The following is a 20322-nucleotide window of genomic DNA, read 5'->3' on the forward strand; positions in this document are numbered from 1 at the left end:
ATTAAATTCTTTTGATGTGGAGAAATCACTCACTGAGAGTTTTTAAAGGAAGAGTTAATTCTCCTAAGGTGGGATAACTCTGTTTTACCACCTTTTTACATCTCTGTTGTCAGTGTTTCTCTAAAGCCTGCAATTAATTCTTTGCTGCCTCCACTTATTTACTAGTGATTGAGAAACTTCTAAAATCACTCATACCTTTTGTTTCAGACTTGATTACAGCAAAGAGCATATAGTCATTGAGTGGAGTGGTGGGGAGCTCCCGCTATATCTAACTCCTCCTTCCGTGTAAGTAGTTGAATTCACGTACGTTAAATTTGAGTATGATGTGACTCTTTTATGGTAAGAATTGACCTAATTCAGATGGAATTGGGGAGGAGATTCCCAGGCAGCTTCCCTTTCATCCATGCAAACATGTGTTGACCTCCTAGTAGATTATATTAATTGCTCTGGGTACAAAGGAGAATAATTTATATTCTCTGCCCACAAAGAACTTGTAATCTCGTGGGGGAGGTAGATTTAAAGGTAGATGTTTGTAATACAAAGTGGTAAGTGCTGTGATAGAAATATATCCAGAAGACTATTAGCTTAGAACTTACATGCCATGAATATAACTGTCTATCAGTACTTCTGAGGAGACGTCTATAAACTCTGATGTTCAGAGAAAGCTTCCTGATAAAGGTGACACCTCACTAAGCCTGGAGAATAAGACCTTACCTATGCATGCCGTGAAGGGAATGTGTACTTTTGGCAGAGAGATAGCAAAGTGTCTCAGGGTAAGTGGTTACTAAGTTTAGTGTTGCTGAAGCATAAAGTGAGAGGCAGGGCATCCTTAGAGAGGAGGCTAGAGTGGTAAGCAAGGGTCAGTTCGAGGAGGGCTGTGTATGCCCTCTCTGTGAACTTATATACTATCCCAGTGACCATAATACGATCATGATGATTGTATTAATAACATGATCACTAATAACTACCATTTGTTAAGCACTTACTATATGCCAGAAACTGTATTACGTGCTTTATAGTTATTATCTCATTTAATCCTCTGGGACATTCACAAGTGAAAATATGGAGGTGCAGAGAAGTTGAGTAATTTGTTCAAGGCCATGTCTACTGAGTGCATTCCAAAGTGCAGAGGTCTATGTGACACTAGAACCTTTTAATTGGAGAATCATTACAAAAGCATGAGTATCTTCTATATAAGATATAATCTATATTATATTTTTATTTATTTTTATTTATTTATTTTTTTTGTGAGGAAGATCAGCCCTGAGCTAACATCTGTGCTAATCCTCCTCTTTTTGCTGAGGAAGACCGGCTCTGAGCTAACATCTATTGCCAATCCTCCTCCTTTTTTTCCCCCAAAACCCCAGTAGATAGTTGTATGCCATAGTTGCACATCCTTCTAATTGCTGTATGTGGGACGCGGCCTCAGCATGGCGGGAGAAGCGGTGCGTCGGTGCGTGCCCGGGATCCGAACCCAGGCCGCCAGTAGCGGAGCGCGTGCACTTACCACTAAGCCACGGGGCCGGCCCAATATATTATATTTTTAGATTGATTATTCTGCAGGCCGAGTGGAGATGGAGACAGAATGGGAGGCAGGGAGATAGTTGAGAAGCTGCTGAAGTAGTCTAGGTGAGAGGTGATTGCAACCTGAACTAGAATAGAAGTTATTAGATAGGCATAGGAGGGATGAATTGGAGGAATATTAAGGAGGTGAAATTAGAAGATCTAACTAATTATTAGAGGGAGAGGAAGGACTCATGGGAGTCTTACAGGTTTTTAGCATGGATTACTGTGTGGTGATACCATATATTAAGATAAAAGACGTTGGAGGAAGATGTGCATTAAGAGAAGATTAGTTCAGTGTTGAGTATGTGGATTTGAGGTGCCAGTGGGGACAGGCAGTGGAATCATATTGCAGGCATATGATTCTGTACCTATGAATCTGAAATTCAGAAGAGAGGTCTGGGCTAGAGATGGAGATTTGGAAATTAGTACCTGGCGGTTGAAATTAGGAGGATGGATAAATAAACTCACCAGGAAGGTATAACCCTGGGGAACAGGACTCTTAAGGAGATGGTAGTGAAAGAAGAGACACACAGAGGTAAAAGGAGAACCAGGAGAGGAGAGTGTCACAGAGGCTGAAGAAGTAGAGTTTCAAGAAGGGCACGCTCAAGAGTGTCACACGCTGTGGAGAGATCCAGAAGGTAAGGACGGAAAAGCCAATCTTGGGTATTCCAGTTAAGAGGTCATTGATGACCTTCTAGGAGTGGTTTCAGTGAAGTGGTGGGCTGGTTGTGAGACTTCAGGGATTCACGTGAATTGGAGGTTAGAAAGAGGAGGCCAAGGGAATAGATAATCATGAAAAGTTTGAATAAAAACTGGAAAAGCGATTAGAAAGTATGTATGAAGTATAAAGTTAAATAAAATTGTGCTAAACTTATAGTAAACTCTGCGTACTCTCAACGTTGGGGAAGCTGATTTGGGCTCAGTGCAACAGGTTGACAGTCCTTGAAACCTTTGGGGAGTATGGACAACTCCTGAGAGTTGGGGTCAGCTGCTTCCTCTGTAGCCTCCCAGTGAGTCCTTCTATTCCCGGATGAACCATAATTTGCTCTCATTTGTTGTCAATACAGTATAGTTCAGAAAATTATCACCAAAGTGCATCATCCTAAATATTATTTTGACCAAAAAAAAAAAAAAAAGAGAAAAAAACTGATTAGGAGATTGGGGGAGGAAAACCTAGGAAGGAAAATGATGTTATGGAGTGGCTGTTAAGTGTCAGGCACATACTATGTCCTTAATGTGTTTTATATTATTTTATTGCATCCTCAGCCACCCTATCAGGGGTGGGGTTATCCCCATTTTCTAAATGGGGAAATTGAGATCCTATTATCTCTCCTTGTCTTATCCCAGGTTCTGCAGCTGATGACTGTGACCTTGGACAAGTCTCTCAGTTTCCTTATCTGTAAAAAGCTGTGGTTATAATCCCTAAGTCTTTTCTAGCTCTAAGGTCCTAGGAATCTGTGAATATTTATTAATACTGTTGCTGTTTGGGCATGAAAACAAGACTGTTCAGGGAATTTCCCCCCTCTCAGTGAATTAATAACTTAATAGTAACACTGTCAGGTTGTCTGGACTAAATAATTTATTTTCCCAGTCACAAAGTGAGTACTCATTATGCATGTGGCCTTAGAAGGCTACTGTAAAATAAATCAAGTAAATAGGCTTGGTGACAGGCTCTCTATCAATGTTACAAGCCTTGGGCACATGGGCAAATAGCTACCTGCAGGATTGTGTGATGCTGTTAAAGTGTATTATAGGTTAAGTGCTAACTATTTTTTATTAATTTAGGAAGTACTTTTGGCATGTGGCCTTTAAAAATTACAGTATTATATTATCATAAATCTTGATTAAGGCAACAAAATGTATTTACTATGGCCAGCTTCACATCTGGGGTGAAATATTTTATAGCATGTATAATGAGCCACTAGATGATGGTGATTCTCTGTTCACATCTGAAAAATGAGAGTTGGGAAATGAATTAGAAACTTTAAAGGTCTATTTAATTGTGAAAATTAATTTCAAGGAACAGTATCATGTGCCCAGTGAGTACTTAATAATTGAAGAGGAGGAGGGAAAAAAGGAAATTATGAAGCTTTCAAACCTTCTTAATTCCATTTTGGAAAAAGATTAGAATAAAAATATAATGCTAATGTGACTGTGAAAGACATGCTTTACAACATGATGTATTAAGAATCAAAATTAGCAAATACTAGGCATTTTAAGATTAAATATTCTTCCAATTTGGAGCCAGTGTGTTCTAGGTACACTGATTCTCACAAGCCAGAGGTTCTCAATGGATATGGAATCGCCCCTCATAGGGCATTATGAAAATTTATAGGGGCAATTTTGTTTTCTAATGTTGCTTAAATGCATATTATTTTATTACAAGTTATTTTCTTTTGATTTTTCCCTTATAGCTAATGTATTTTTTTTAAAGTATTTATTAGTAGGTTCTAAATCTCTGAATTTTATTACAGAACAGTAGGGGGCGTTACAAGGCATTTGTTACAAAAAGTGGGCATTGGGTGTGATAGGGTTGATGGCTACTGTATTAGTTTTCTATCAGTGCCTAACAACGTGTCACAAACGTACAGTTGAAAATAACAGCCGTTTATTATCTCACATTTCTGGAGGTCAGAAGTCCAGGCATAATATAGCTGTATTTTTTGCTCAGGGCCTCACCAGGCTGAAATCAAGGTGTCTGCAGGGGCTGTGATCTCATCTGAGGCTCAGGGTCCTCTACCAAGCTCATTGGTTGTTGGCAGAATTCGATTCCTTGGGATCATATGACTGAGGTCCTCATTTTCTTGCTGGCTATCAGCGGGGCGTCACTCTCAGCTCCTAGAGGCCACCCTCAGGTCGTAACTCTATGGATGGCTTACAACATGGCAACTTACTTCTTCAAAGCCAGCAGAATAATCTCTCCAATCAGCTATACAGTCTCGTATAAGATAGCCTAATCACATGAGTGACTATCCTATATTCACTGGTACCACCCCCTCGCAAAGGGAGGGGATTATACAGGATGTGTGTACCAGGTGGTAGAAATTGTGGGGGCCATCTTAGAATTTTGCCTACCACTGCCACTAGTATCAGATCTTCATACCTGTATCTCTTATTATGTCAGTGGAGTTCAGTTATTTGGAACAGGACCACACTAGCTACTTTAAGCATTCGTACAGGCATTGAGTACCTACTCTGTGCCAGTTACTTTTCTAGGCACTGAGATGAAAAGGGCAGAGTCCTTGCTCCTGTGGAGGTTATCTTCTAGTGATTAGTGCAGTGAAAAAAAATGGAGTAGAGGGTTAGAAGTGGGGTGAGGGTGGGTGTTCTTTTAGGTAGGGTGGTTGGAGAGCAGAGACCTGAATGGTGAGTAGCCAATAGTGGGGACTCTGGGAACAAAACATTCCGGCAGAGGGAAGGTAATTATAAGGACCCCAAATCAGGGCTAAGCTTGTCTGTTCCTAAGGAGCCATAAGGCCAGTGTGGCTGGAGCAGAATGTACGAGGAGAGGGGTAGGAGATGAGTTCAGGGAGGTGGTTGGGTGACAGCTCATGCAGAGCCCTGTAGGCCTTGGCAAAGAGTATGATTTTTACTTAAAGTGACATAGGAAGGCATTGAAGGGTTTTAAGCAATGGAGTGACTGATCTGATTTACATTTTCAAAAGATTTGTGTTGAGGGGCCGCCCCAGTGGCGCAAGTGGTTAAATGCGCACACTCGGCTTCGGCAGCTCGGGGTTCGCTGGTTTGGATCCCAGGCGCGCACCGACGCACCACTTGTCAAGCCATGCTGTGGCCGCGTCCCATATAGAGTGGAGGAAGATGGGCATGGATGTTAGCCCAGGGCCAGTCTTTCTCAGCAAAAAGAGGAAGATTTGCAGATGTTATCTTGGGGCCGATCTTCCTCAAAAAATAAATGAATAAATAAATAAAATAAAATGAAATAAAAAAAAGGATGAGGAATAAGAAGAGGTACGACTTTAAAAAAAAAAAAAAACCCATAGCCAAGAAGTGGAAGCAACCTAAGTGTCCCTTGACTGACGATTGGATCAAGAAAATGTGGTATATATATATATACAATGGAATACTATGCAGCCATAAAAAAAGACAAAATCGTCCCATTTGCAACAACATGGGTGGGCCTGGAGGGTATTATGTTAAGTGAAGTAAGCCAGAAGGAGAAGGACAAACACTGTATGATCTCACTCATATGTGGAATATAAACCAACACATGGACAGAGAAAACTGTATTGTGGTTACCAGCGGCAATGGGGGTGGGGGGTGGGCACAAGGGGTGAAGGGAGTCATATATATGGTGATGAACAAACAAAAATGTACAACCCAAAATTTCACAATGTGAAAAACTATTAAAACATCAGTAAAAAAATAAATAAATAAATAAAAAGATTTGTGTTGAGAAATGGCATCTAAGGTGGGGGGATAAATACAAAAAGATGAATTCTATGAAGGAAATGAATACAGTTATATGAGTGCAGATGACAAGGGACCCTGCCTAGACTGAGGTCAAGGAAGGCTGCCTGAGGAAATGGCACCTGGAGGGTGGAAGCTGAAAAGAGGAAGGGTGGTCCCAGCAAGGGAACGGCTTATGCCAAGGCCCTGTGTCTTTAAGGGAGCTTGTCAAGTGCCAGAGAATGTTAGGGGAAATGACAGTGGAGTTAGACAGGACCAGATTCTACAAGCCTTGAAGGCCTAGTTAAATGTTTTTCCTGTTGTTCTTTCATGTTAAGAGCCTTGGGAAGCCACTGAAGGGTTTTAAGTGGGAGTGGGAGTTATGGAGGGAGAGGTTGAGGGAACGATTGATAAGCCGTTTTCTAACTTGACAGACTCAGTCTGGCTGCTGTGTGGAGGACAGTTTGGATTGGAAGCAAGGAGATGGGTTAGGAGCTAGTTGATGGTCCATGTGAGAGACAAGGGTGGTGTAGACTAGAATGGTAGTGTCGATGCAAAATGACTAATAACTGTTTTATAGATAAGAGAAATAAAATGAGTTTACTTGAGCAAGAATGAGGATTATAACCCGGGAAGGCCTTAGAAAGCCTTCCGGAGAAGCATGGTTTACAGTCCTGTCTTAAATCTTTTTAGAACAAAGAATATACATTAAACACACCCAGGATACATGTTCATCAAAGTTTCAAAGAGGTATTCAATTGCAAATTAACAGGTCAATGTGACTGTGATGTCCGGAAAGGGACTAATCCGGGCGTTACCAATAGGGCGTAGGAGGAGAAGTGTGCATTCTTATCTTAAGAGAGTGTATTCTTTACTTTAGTGGTTAAGCAGATGTACACTGTATGTTGGATAGGCCGTAAGTCAGGCTTTTTAGTGCAAGCCGAATCAGTTTTGAACCTGAATAGTTACCCCATATACCTCAATATGTGAAAATCTCTTGTCAGTAGCATAGAAGTTGCTAAGAAGTAAATCGATTTATGAGTTCATTTAGGAGGTAAAATCAAAAGATTTGCTGATGAAGGGGCCGGCCTGGTGGCGTAGAGGTTAAGTTCTCTGTGTTCTGCTTCGTTGGCCCAGGGTTCGCCGGTTCGGATCTTGGGCGTGGACCTACTCACCACTCACCAGGCCAAGCAGCATGCCATATAGAAGAGCTACGACTCTACAACTATGATATACAACTATACCCTGGGGCTTTGGGGAGAAAAAAAAGAGGAAGATTGGCAACAGATGTTAGCGCAGGGCCAATCTTCCTCAAAAAAAGATTTGCTGATGGATTAGGTATGGGAGGTGAAGTTGAGGGAGGTGTCATTCTGGTTTCCATAATTGGATTCACTGAGCTGGGGGACATTGCATGAGGACGAGGTTTTTTTAGTGGGAGAGAGGATCTAGAGGTATGAAGTGAGTGTTACCACACCAGGTCCATTTTGCGGCCGCCCAGAAAGCCAATCCCCAAGACGACGAGATTGCAGAGAGAGAGCGTTTATTAATCACAAGGGAGCCGAGTGTAGAAACGGGAGAATGAATCTCAAATCCGCTTCCCCGAAAATAGGGACTCGGGGATATTTATGGGGTAGGGGGCAAAGTGGTCTGAAATGATTGGAGGTGAGGAGAGCTGAGGTAATTGATGATCTGCACAGGCGTAGTCAGGCTTCATGCCTCTTTGTAGGACGTAGGACGCATGTTCACAGATTGGCGGCATTAGCATGCCCTGAGGGTGTTCCAACCTCTTGCCGTCTGAAGGGCCCAGTGATGGGTTGGTTGTCTCAATGCAGCCTGAAGTGGACAATGGGTTCAGTTCCTGAAAAAAATAGCTCAAATACCTATTACCATGGTGACCCCTGGCTCCAGGGTGAACCTAGTGGGAGTCAGATAGCATATCGCCTAAACAGCACAGTTAACAATGGGTAAGTTTATCATGCAGATTTAAGTCCTCACCTTCCGTTCTGATAAGTTTCTAGGTAAGGTCATTCCCCTGGTACAGGGAAGAAGATAACCTTTGCAAATGGAGATTTTCTTTACAAATGTAAATGTGTCTCATAAAGGGCAACCAGGAACTAAGAATGAGCTTAGCACAGACCCAACTAGATACCTGGAGATGTCTGTGGTAATGGCCTGTTCTGGGGGGCAGGCCTCCCATCCCAAACTCCTTTGGTTAGTTAGTTGGGGTGGAGGCCAAAGTGTCATTCAGGCAGAGACATTTTTTTTTTTAAATTTTTTTAATTGATGTCTTAATAGTTTATAACATTGTGAAATTTTGCTTGTACATTATTGTTTGTCAGTCACCGTATAAATGCCTCCCTTCACCCCTTGTGCCCACCCCCCACCTGCCTTGCCCCTGATAACCACCACACAGTTCTCTCTGTCCATGAGTTGGTTTATATTCCATGTGAGTGAAATCATGTGTTGTTTGTCTTTCTCTTTCTGGCTTATTTCACTGAACAAAATACCCTTCAGGTCCATCCATGTTGTTGCAAATGGGACCATTTTGTCTTTTTTTATGGCTGAGTAGTATTCCATTGTATATATATACCACATCTTCTTGATCCAATCATCAGTCGAGGGACACTTGGGTTGCTTCCACTTCTTGGCTATAGTGAGTAATGCTGCACTGAACATAGGGGTGCATAAACTTCTTTGGATTGTTGATTTCAGGTTCGTTGGATAGATTCCCAGTAGTGGGATAGCTGGCTCCTAGGGTATTTCTATTTTTAGTTTTTTGAGGAATCTGTGTACTGTTTTCCATAGAGGTTGCACCAGTTTGCATTCCCACCAGCAGTGAATGAGGGTTCGGTTTCCCACAACCTCTGCAACATTTGTTGTTTTCTGTCTTGGTGATTATAGCCATTCTAATGGGTGTAAGGTGATATCTTAGTGTAGTTTTGATTTGCATTTCCCTAATGGTTAGTGATGTTGAACATCTTTTCATGTGCCTATTGGCCATCTGTATATCTTCTTTGGAGAAGTGTCTGTTCATTTCTTCCAGGCAGAGATATATTTTGAGGTGGGCAATTCCGATCCCCCATAATTGCTAGCTGCTTAATCATCAATGGCAAACTGTTTGCCGATTTCATAAGTTTTGAGGTAACTTTGAAGTAACCAAGTGGAGATGAAAAGTAGGCAGTGGGATATAGGGATCTGGAATTTAGAGAAGAGATCTGTTAATATCTATATGGCCTTTTCTTGTTATTTTTGAGGACTTAAATATGCCAGGCGCTGTATTAGGTTCCGGGGATGTAAAGGTGAGTAAGACATTCATTCAGTCTTTGTTGAATGAATACGGGCACTGTGTTGTGGTTATTGCCCTCTGGGAGTTTACTTACCAACAAGACAGTAACAAAATCACTGTGTGGTATAATGGGGGCAGTGATAGAGGGAAGCAGAAGCTGATTCCAGAGTGTATAAAAGGGGCACCTGACCTAGATTGGCAACATCAGTGAAGGTTCTTGCTGAAGGGCATGAGGCCTATTCTGAGTCTTGAAAGAGGAGGCAGAGTTAGCCAGACAAGGGGAATATAAGAAGTGCCAGCAGTAAAAGCCTTGGATGTATGAGAGAAGATGATGACATCTCAGAGAAGCCAACAACTCCAAATCCCTGGCTTTCATGGTAGGCTGGACCACTGGGAAGGCAATGTCTGTGCTGATGTTTTTATGGTGGTAGTGGAGAGACTCTTCTGTAGCCTTTTGGAAAGAGGGGAGAAGAGTATTCATGGCTGGAAGGGGCTTCAGAGAACATTTAGCCCTTTCTTCTCATTTACAAATAAGGTTACCAGTAGTCAAAGAGGAGAGCTGGCTTGCAGATACCTTATCAGCAAGTCCATGTCTCCCTGAGGCCAGGCTTCTTTAGCCCTTTACAGGAGCAGCGGTGCCCTTTGTGTATTTCCACATTCTCTCTGACATATTTATATGGAGAGAGAATGTCCCGGAAATCCCAGGAGGCTGCCATTGAGTAATGCAGGTCTCCATATGGGCTGTGTCTTTGAAGCTGATGCCAGCCTAGAGTTAGTTTTTTACTTGTGTGGCAGGGTGGACCTGTTCCTTCATGAGTCTACTCCTTTGAATTTAAACGGAGCATTTTCTCTGGACTGCCTATATTTGCACCCTCCCTCCATCTTTCTTTCTAACCACTTGTGTCTTTGTCCTTTTCTTCATCATGTACTGGTAGCGAATAATAATAGTATAGTTGTGGTAGCGGTGCGAGTAGTGGTAAATATTTATTGAGCATTTATGATGTGCCAGGCATCATAGTAATTGCTTTACTTTACCTCATTTAATTCTACCAACAACCCTCTGAGGTAGCATTTTATTATTACCACATTTTACAGAAGAGAAAATGGAGGCTTAGAAAGAGGTTAAGTAATGTGTCAGAGGTTACACAGTAGTAAATGGTGGTGCCAAGGTTTGAACTTAGGCAGTGTGACTTTGGATAAGCTACTGCCTTTCCTAAGACAATCTCTAAAGCAGTGCTGTCTGTTGAAATATAATGTGAGCTACAAATGTAAGCCATGTTTGTAATTCAAACTTTTCTAGTAGCCGTGCTGAAAAAAAAAACCAGGTACAATTAATTTAAAAATATTTTTTAAGCCCAATATACCTAAATTATTATCATTTCAACATCTATTCAATATGAAAAAAATAAATGAGATATCTTACTAAGTCTTTGAAATACAATGTGTATGATACTCTTACAGCACATCTGAATTTGGACTAGCCACATTTCAAGTGCGCAATAGCGACATGTGGTGAGTGGCTACCATTTTGGTGAATGCAGCTCCAAAGGGAACAGGAAAGTGGTGAAAGTTCTGACTACCTTCTACTGCTTAGTCAGCCAGAGAGAGAAAAAACTCTGCTGAAAATCAGCGGATGAAGGAACTGAAGGAGGAGAAGGCAGAGCAGTAATTCCTGGGTCTGACCCAGTGAGCAGTGGTGGGTAGAGAAGGGTTTTCTCTCCTATTGCCCTGAAGCTAGTAAGGTATCTTTTTTCTTGCCAAATTGAGACTCAGCATTTTCCCATATTGTTACTCATCGTAGTTAGTTTCCATGGTGGTCCTTTCCTTAAAGCATTTTGGGAATAAATAGGCATTTGTGATTGGCCATCACATATTGTAACATTATTTCTATGGAAAAGACTTAATTCTAAGGCTTATAAATAACTTGTTTTTAGAATATCATCTGTTGTTAACTGTGGAGGAGGTGAGATTGGAGAGGAAATTGTAGTGATCATTTGCTTTATGATCTCCAAGTTACAACTGTTACAGCACAAGGAGAAGAGTAACTTTTTAGTTCATGTTTATGGATAATGCTCATCACCTGTTACTTCTCCCTATAGGTAGGCTCGTAGTAAGGGTTCCCTAGTTATTTGTTGAGTTGAATATCAGCTGAGGAGCAGATATCCCTAGAACTGCTATTTGAATCGTTTCCTTCATGAACTTCCATTCTTAAACACTTGCTTCCTGTGGGTCCTACCCGTTATAAAAAGCAACAGCCTTATCCTAACAAACCAAATAACGTAGAAGTGTAGAAGGAATGGACAGCCCTGTCCATCCTCTGTTCTGAAAATGCAAACCTGTGCACTGCCTAAAAACACATCAACAGAAGTTTAATATATTTGTGTAATGGAAAAATAGAATAGTGATATATCAGAGATTTTTAAGGGATTGTTAACTCTTAGGATTATACTGTTGTTAATGTTTATATAAATTCCATTGAAGTATTTATAGAATGTACAATTGAAAAAATCATAAATCATTAGCGACTTGGAGAACACCAAGAAAGGTGCTGCTTAATAATTAAGTGGTTTCGTAAGTTTAAAAATATTTGAAAAACATTATGCAAAGTGTGACATGGTAGTATAACCTTGGTTACTAAAGTGGAAATTAGGAAACCGAATACTTGCTGAATATTAGGGGGAGGGAGAACTTCTTCATGAAAACATTTGATTATAACTAGTTGAGAGATATTTTTAAGATAAGCACATATATTTTTATAATCAATTCCTGAGAATGACGTGGAGTCCCACATTTATGTCTACAACCTATGCTTAAATCATTTCATTTCAATGCAATATTTGTTTATTGAATGCTGTCCTTGTGGGACACCAGGGAGAAAGACCTAGTCACTGCTCTCCAGGGATTTGTGTTTTGACTCATTTTTAGCTAATTCTTAAAAATCTCTTATTTACTAAATTTCTTTCGGCATCAGTGTTTGCTCTTTTCTCCTCACATCGCTTCTCAGTGAAGTGCAAAAAGTCAGAGATCATCTATATCAGTGTTTTCATTCTTTCCTTAAAAAAACAAAAACTCCTGGAGCCGGCCTGGTGGTGTAGTGGTTAAGTTGGGCGTGTTCTGCTTCAGCCACCTGGGTTTGCGGGTTCGGATCACAGGCACGAACCTACGCCACTCATCAAGCCATGCTGTGGTGGTGACACACATACAAATTAGAGGAAGATGGGCACAGATGTTAGCTCAGGGCCACTCTTCCTCAAGCAAAAAGAGGAAGATTGACAACAGGTGTTAGCTCAAGCCTAATCTTCCTCACCAAAAAAAAAAAAAGGAGCCACCTCCTTTTGATAAATGTAAATAGCTCATCATCTTTTTTGTTTCCACTTTTTAAAATTTCTTGAAATATCATTTATATAAAAGATAAATTGATTCTTGTTTTACAAGAAGGAAACAGGGGCCAGCCTGTTGGCATAGCGGTTAAGTTCATGTGCTCCACTTCGGCAGCCCTGGGTTCACAGGTTCGGATCCCGGGTGTGGACCTACACACCATTCAAGCCATGCTGTGGTGTCCCACATACAAAAAAAAACAAACAAACAAACAGAGGAAGATTGGCATAGATGCTAGCTCAGGGCCAATCTTCCTCACCAAAAAATAAATAAATAAATAAATAAATAAATAAATAAATAAAAGAAGGAAACACTTCAGAAGTACATTGAGTTTACACATAAAACTTCCTATTCCTTCCCTTTTGTCCCCTCACTCCCACTCCCCTCCCTGGACCTCACTGCTGTTAACAGTGTGATGTGTGTCCTTGCAGTCCTTTTTCCATCTATATATTTACTTAATTGGTTAAGTAGGTATTAAGTGCCTTCTTAAATATATACATACACACATATATATTTTTTCATAAATGAATCCTATTTTACTGAGGCCTACTCTTTTCACTTATTGTGTTTTGGAGTTCCAGTTAGGACATTCAGATTTATTCCATTCTTATTAATGGCTGCATCGTCAGGATGCGTTAAATTTATTTCCACTTGCCGTATCGATGGACTTTTAGTCCCCTAGCTTTTTCCTATTACAAGCAATGCTGAATTAATAACCTTAGAAGTACAGTTGCATGGTTATAGGAAATGTATATTTAAAAATTTGACAGATTCTGCCAAACTGACCTCCAAAAAGCTGAACCAGTGTATAGTTCCAGTATGTAAGAGCATTGTTTCATACATATATGATTTAGTTATAGAGTTTCAGAACTGGAAAGGACCATGGAATGCAGCCCAACCCCTCCCACCCCATTTCCAAGGTAGAAACTGAGTCTTGGGGACTTGAAATGATTTGCCCAGATCTTATCCAGCAAAACTATGAGTACTTCCCAGTCTCTGATCTGTGTTCCCTTGGAGGCATCTTAGTTTAGATACATTTTATATTGCAAGGTTCTACTATACTGTTTATCTGTTTCTATCTCTTCTTCTCTGCTTTTACTCAAACTTCCTTTCAGTCTCTCATTTTCTGATAGTGCCCCAAGACTCCTGCCCTTGCCACCTTGTCTGCATGGAACATCTTTCATTTAATATCCTTAAAAAGCTGCCTTCTTCCACTATTTAAAACCCACCCTATCCATGGGGTGTATGGGTTGCTTTAGATTTACCCATGGGTACCGTGTAGCAAAGGAAGTGTCTTATGAGTCTTGTTTCCTCAGCAGCAGGTGACCCCACCCTGTTGGCCAAGTAAAACATAAGCTTCTTTGTTTACAAACTCAGAGAAGGAAATAGACTGCAGGCATCAAATGATCAAATGTAGCAGCACATTTCTGCCACATTTGATCATTTTATGTTTGTTAGATAATGTGAGGCCATTTCAATTAAATGAAATCCAACTTAACATTAAAAATTTAATAATCACAGTTTAGTTTTTCATTTAGAAATGACCTTCAGAAAGTATTCTGCTTAAAGAATATAAATAGATTCTCTTCCTCTTGTGTCAATATATTTATTCCTAAGGTGCCTGCATTGTAGGCTTGTTTCTCTCATAAAGGCGTGGTCCTAGTATCTGTCTTTTCTTGATGGGCTATGAGAATTTGTGTCGGTGACATCCTAAGTTGGTGCTGTAGCTGAGCTGGTCATGTATTAAGATTATGACTTCAGGTAAAGAATCAACTGATGAAATTCTAAGGAACAGAGATCAGCCTTGATGCATATTTTGATCACGACAAAAGAAATAGAATGCAATATTAGATGTGAATTAAATTTGGTCCATGAATGTTGTTGAAAACTGAGGATAGCAGTCTAATCATAAACTCATCAATTATTCAGTAGCAGCTTGGGGGTATTACTGCACAGAATACAGAAGACCATCCACTACCCTTGAGAGTTCTTGTTCTAAAACAGAAGAAAAAAACAGACATTATTCTCTTTTTTTTATGGGTTTTATTCTTCCACAGCGTAAGTGAAGTTTATATGTGCACCAGAAGAGGGTGAAAGGCAGGCCACATATTTGCTTATTCATGGGGGTTTGTGGAAAATTTGGGGTAAGATTAAGTTTGGAACATGAAAAGGTGACGGTTTTACAGGAAAAGTTTGTTTTCCTAATCTTAAGAGACATAGACTTTTTGAACTTTTTGCCTAAATTTTTCTGTTCCTAAAATGAAAGTTATTTGCTTGGCTATGTACTGTTCATGCCCGTATTCTTACATACACGCTGTAGATTTGGCTTTGGCTGTAGATTTACATCAGTGGCTGTTATTTGGACAGTAACTCCTAGACTACGTAAGGATAATTATGTCTGAGTGAGTTTCATTCTTTTTTTTCCTTTTTCATTGCAGTAGAGAGTGGTGTTGGAGGAATAAAGACAATGCTCATAAAGCTGAAGGAAAGAGATTATATAGGGGAAGAAAACTAGAAGGAAGACTAGTATAATTTGTGAACATTTCCTTTAGATTATGTGCTAGAATGGCCACAAATAAACTTATAAATCAAGATTTTAGGTGGACTAATTTCTCAGATTTGATCTTTTTTTCTATTTCACCATTTCACGGAAGATAGCCAAGATATCGGGGTTTAACAAACTGCTTCAAAGTATGCACAGTAGAACATTTTTATAACATCTACAAATGAAAAGCCAATTTCCTTTACACAGACAATAATGCAAATGTTCACAGTAGCTTTGCTACAAAGGAATTAAATTGTTGCAATTGATGAGTCCACTGCTTTAATGGGGAGTTCATGCTATAATAACCTTTATTAATTAGGAAAATATCATATAATTTAAATCTAGGCAAGAATATTACAGACTCGTAAGTTGCCACTGAAGAAATTAAACAGAAATGGCTTGTCCTATATTTTCAAATATTATTACAACTAATAACCTCTGCATTCATCATGACTTTTTCATTGTTTTTTGGCTCTAGGTGCATATGTTTTTCTGTTCCCAGCATACAGTTCATGCAGTTTTCAGTGGACTTGGGCCCAGTAAGGCTGAGAACCTGAGAAAGGATAGTTATATAAACTCTGAGATCTGTAAGTGATAGCCACTTAGAGTTGCAGTCTGTGACTTGTTCCTAAAAAGTCATCCCATCTTGTAGAAGGTTGTCTTACAGGCAGTTATACAGAGGAACAAAAAAGAGCTGAGAGACCAAGGGAAGGTTGGTGGCTGGATAACGTAGGTCTTTGGGTAAACGTTCAGAATTTAGGTTAATAAAATCTGAGTTTCTGTACCGTATCTGTTTCTGAAGCATAAGCTCAACAAGGTACTTTGTAGGGAAGAAAGAAGAAGAAGCAAGCTTCAGTATTTGGGGAAACTTTAAAACATAATAGAATGAAGCTCGCTTGGGTCATTTTATATTTATTTTCTTCTAGGATATCTGATTTGAATGCTTTTTTTGTTTGCAAATATTTGGGAAATATTGTTTTAATTAAAGATTGGATCTAGAGAAACTGAAGAAGCCTTGAATAGAAAATAAAAGTAATACTGCAAGTTATGTATTGGGCTGTTTTTGCCTTGGGAGTCTTAGATATTTTGTGATTGAATGATAGAGTAGCTTCTCCCAGCCAACACAGAATTAGATATCATTGCCAAACTGAGCCAGAAACATTGCCTAGTCTAGGAGAACACTTCTCAAAAGATGGCCCAACGCCACTGGTGGGCCCTGATCAAAAAATATTGGCAAATTTCAGGTGATCTCATAGTCTTTCATTTATATATATCCTTTGGAAATTACTACTAACTAATCAAGTGAAGCATTAAGGGTATGCAAAATGTGGCATTCATAAGTACACATTAGCATAATACTAGAGAGAAAGGATTCTGATTTAGTATTCTACTAAGAAGTCTGGCTGCTATGCAATCTGTAGCAACGTTGCAAAGCTTGTAGTGCACATATTAACATGCATGCATTGTTCGAGTTATTTTACATTTTTGGAAAGATACATATCGTCAATGTTTGTTGAGTTGATTGTGCTTTTCAGTTGTTTCTATTCTTGTTTTTTTATTATAAATTACTGTTTAGCCTTATCATTATCAATTTAATTTGTTATAGGTTGTTCAGTTAACCCTGTAGCATATATTGATGCATGTTGTATTAACAATATTCTTAGTCTGTAATTTTTCAATAACTAGAGTTTAACTGCATTGCAGTTAAAATATGAATTATTCTCTCCGTATTAGTAAAGCAGATGTGTATGTAATCTCCAAAAGTTGGCTTGGAAAATAACACTTCATTCTTATCACCCATGGCATATTTTACCTGGTCTGAATAAGGATGTGTTAAAAAAGTTTGAGACTTGCTGGTATGAGGAGCTAGTTACTTGCTGGTATGAGGAACTAGTTGGCAGGTCTAGGAGTCAGAGTTAAAATCATTTCTGGTTTCTTCCATGTCACTACAGCATAGCTCTTATAAGTTCAGGACCTTGAAAGACCTTGGTTTGAATCTGCTATTTATTGTCTGTGTCCTTGGACAAGTTGCCTGATCTTGTCTGTCTCAATTTCCCATCTGTAGAATAGGATTAAAAAACAGTATCTACTTAATCCAGTTCTTTGAATATTACATAAGATGTGTGTATAAAATGCCTAGGACTCTGCCTGGCTTATAGTAAATCCTCAATAAATAGTAACCATTATTATTAGATGAGAAGTACTTTCTGTGTCCCGACTGCAAAATGGTTAATTTGCTACTAGATTGTAATTTTGTGTTAAGCTTCTTTTTGTGTTAAAACATTCAACTAATATTTATTTATTCAACATATGTTTTAAAGCCCTCTGTGTGGAGGTTCATTGTTAATAACAGTGTATGTTTCAAATGATCTTCATGATTATTTCAAATTTGGGGGTCACTTTTTAATTGAAATATATTTGACATATAACATTGTAAATTTAAGGTGTACAACATGTTAATTTGCTACATTTATATATTGTAATATGATTGCCATTGTAGCCATAATTAGCACTTCTATAACATTACATAATTATCATTTCTTTTTAGTGATTGGAATAATTAAGTTCTAGTCTCTTAGTAAGTTTGATGATTATTATACAATATTGTTGTCTATATTCATTATACTGTGCATTAGATCTCTAGGACTTACTGGGGAGTCTCCTTCTTATAAAATCTGATTACTAAGAGTAGAGTCGCCATAATGGCCATTTTCTTGTTGTTTGTGTTAGCACGGTTACATTATCTTGAATCAGTGGTTTCCTTGCAGGAACCTTTTTTAATCCACTTGTCATTTTGTGAGCACTAATTTGGAAATTCATATAAGTAGACACAGGTAAACCTGATACTTCCCTTGAACGCATGAGGACACTACCTTCAGCTCTGCCTCTGTGGAATTCCCACTCTTCTCTCAAGACACCCATTTATCTTATGAGACAAGTGACTGTTTTTGACATACAGATCATGAGAGGGAGGCAATGTCCATCCACATATTAAATATTACTAAAGATTAATTTTTTTCTAATTTTTCTAGGTTAATACATATCAGTAGAAGTTTTAAGGTTTTCTTCCCAGATGTGTGTGGTTTGTATTGCACTCTCCCTCGGATGTGAGCACCCTATTTTGGAAAGCAAGTAGCCAGTTATCAGAATAGTAACTCTTATGCTGATACAAGAGTCTAACAGATAATTTTCTGAGTTCCTGTTCATTTAATATTGTGTTTAGCGTAGTTGTAGTTGTTTTGGTATAGTACTTATGGAAAATAACTGTATTTGACTTTCTAAAAATCATAAAATCATGGCCTGCTAGTTCTAGAATTGACATTATTTGTCATCTAGTCCTACCTTGCTCAGTAGATAGTAGACAGAGTTCTTCAAAGGTAGTGACTTTATCTTTTATTAATCTTTGTGTTTCTGTCACCTAGCACTGGACCTGTATGGTACAGAGAGCTCTATAAATTGTTTATCAAATGAATTATATACAGATGCAGAAACTAGTTTGTCCCTTGGCAAAGATATGGAGAATAAATGTGGTAATTGGTAAATGGAGTTACATACACTCTCAATAAGATAATCTTGTCAAATATTTTGTTACGATACAGTTCTGTAGTGTTCCAAGCTGAGCATATCTATAAATATTTATTTATAAACATATAAAATCATAGAGTGACAAGAATTTGGAGCTGGACTGGACGTTGGAAATCATTTAATCTTTTCCAGAGAAAAAAATTTCAGGAATCTTGAAAATAGAAAATGCTCATGAACTCCAGTCATGGTTCTCACTGTAGCACTTTACTGCCCAGGTGATATCACTCTTCTGCAGGATTTTAAATTGCATTTGCAAAATATCACAATCAAGGTTATATCTACCAGTATGGTCAGTCTACACCTGTTTATTCAAACTTTTGGATGACAAGGGTAGAGTATATATCAAAACAAGTGCGGTATCCTTCCCATGAGAATGTGATTTTTTGAGTGTTTAAGATGCAGACAGGACATCATTTATCTCCCCAAGCAATATTAATTTAAAGTTTAAGGAATACTACTTCAAATTACACACCACATGGGTACCAAGAGCAGAAAGAAATTGCTAAACCATATGCTTGTAAATGCCATCTCTTTCCTCAAGAGAAAAATCATTTATATTTTGCAATTAAAGAGCAGAAGGTCTTTTTTCCCATAAAGGCCTTTCAGTCAGGAAATACACGGGGCGGAGAGGGCTTCCCAGGGGACATTTATATAGCATTCAAGGACTCATTGGCATCTCCACCTGGTGGAACTTTGCTCTTTGTCTATTTCCTGATTAAACTCTGGAGAATAAACGTTAATTCTAAAAAATGTGGTAAGCCCTTGTTAAAGAAAAGTTTGTAAACAGTTTTGCTAGAAGTGAGCTTTAGAAATCGATATTTAGGTCGACTTGGTTTTTTCAGACTCCGAAGAGGCAGTTATAACATTACAACGTTATGAATACATATGGTACTCTCACTTTATTGATGGACATTGTTTATTATTTTGGTTAGAACAAATTGGTGTGGGTTTCTTATTGCATAATAAGCAGTCAGTAACCCTGAGAATTTTATTACTGCTGGTTTAGTCATTTTTTTGATTTTTGATGCATTTGAATTCATGAATGTTAACCAATCACAAAAAGAAGTGTAGTTTCTATACCACCATCACTGGTAAATAAATCCATATGAAGTCCCAGAACCCTTAACTAATAATTGTATGTAGTATCATGAACGATACTGTATCCTGGTTGATGTATTCCTGCCCTCTCTTAGAGTCAGTCACTGTTCCCCCTGCCTTCCTGCACTTCTCATTCCTCCCACCTTGAAGGAACAGCTTGAGGGCATAGATTACCCTTGCTCTGTCCTGTGAACATCAGCAAGTTTAGGCTCTGGGGCTGTCAACAGGACCAAATCTCAGAGCACTTTGTTTGCATCTGAGAAAATCTGCCTTAAGTCTAGAAAAAGTCATACTGAAAATTTCTAAGGTGAAGATCGTTAGTTGGGATGTATCAGATAGAGTGTTCTTAATAGGCCATGCTGCCCGGGTATCTGATATTCATTACTTTTTGCCTGTCCTAGTATAATGAACTTTTTGTCCTTGCCTTCAAGTTGTTAATTAATTTTTATCTATGGAG

General features: G+C 38.9%; 1 protein-coding gene across 5 annotated transcripts in view; it reads left to right on the forward strand.

Moving 5' to 3' along the window:
* BTBD9 (BTB domain containing 9) overlaps window positions 1-20322 on the forward strand; it is a 395116-nt gene that overhangs the window by 15118 nt on the left and 359676 nt on the right. For 3 of the 5 annotated variants that reach the window (XR_009222001.1, XR_009222002.1, XM_058554444.1), the window contains exon 1: window positions 9101-9272. The exons of 1 other annotated variant lie outside the window; for it this stretch is intronic. Coding sequence is in view for 1 of the 4 variants with exons in the window: in XM_058554444.1 (XP_058410427.1) it covers window positions 9237-9272 (36 nt within the window). In the remaining 3 variants the exon portion in view is untranslated. Of the gene's footprint in view, window positions 1-9100; window positions 9273-9297; window positions 9637-20322 lie in introns of those variants that run through there. One more of the 5 variants, XR_009222003.1, reaches the window with a different exon arrangement.

Source organism: Diceros bicornis, chromosome 14 (genome assembly GCF_020826845.1).
Source record: "Diceros bicornis minor isolate mBicDic1 chromosome 14, mDicBic1.mat.cur, whole genome shotgun sequence".
NCBI classification, from domain to species: Eukaryota; Metazoa; Chordata; class Mammalia; order Perissodactyla; family Rhinocerotidae; genus Diceros; species Diceros bicornis.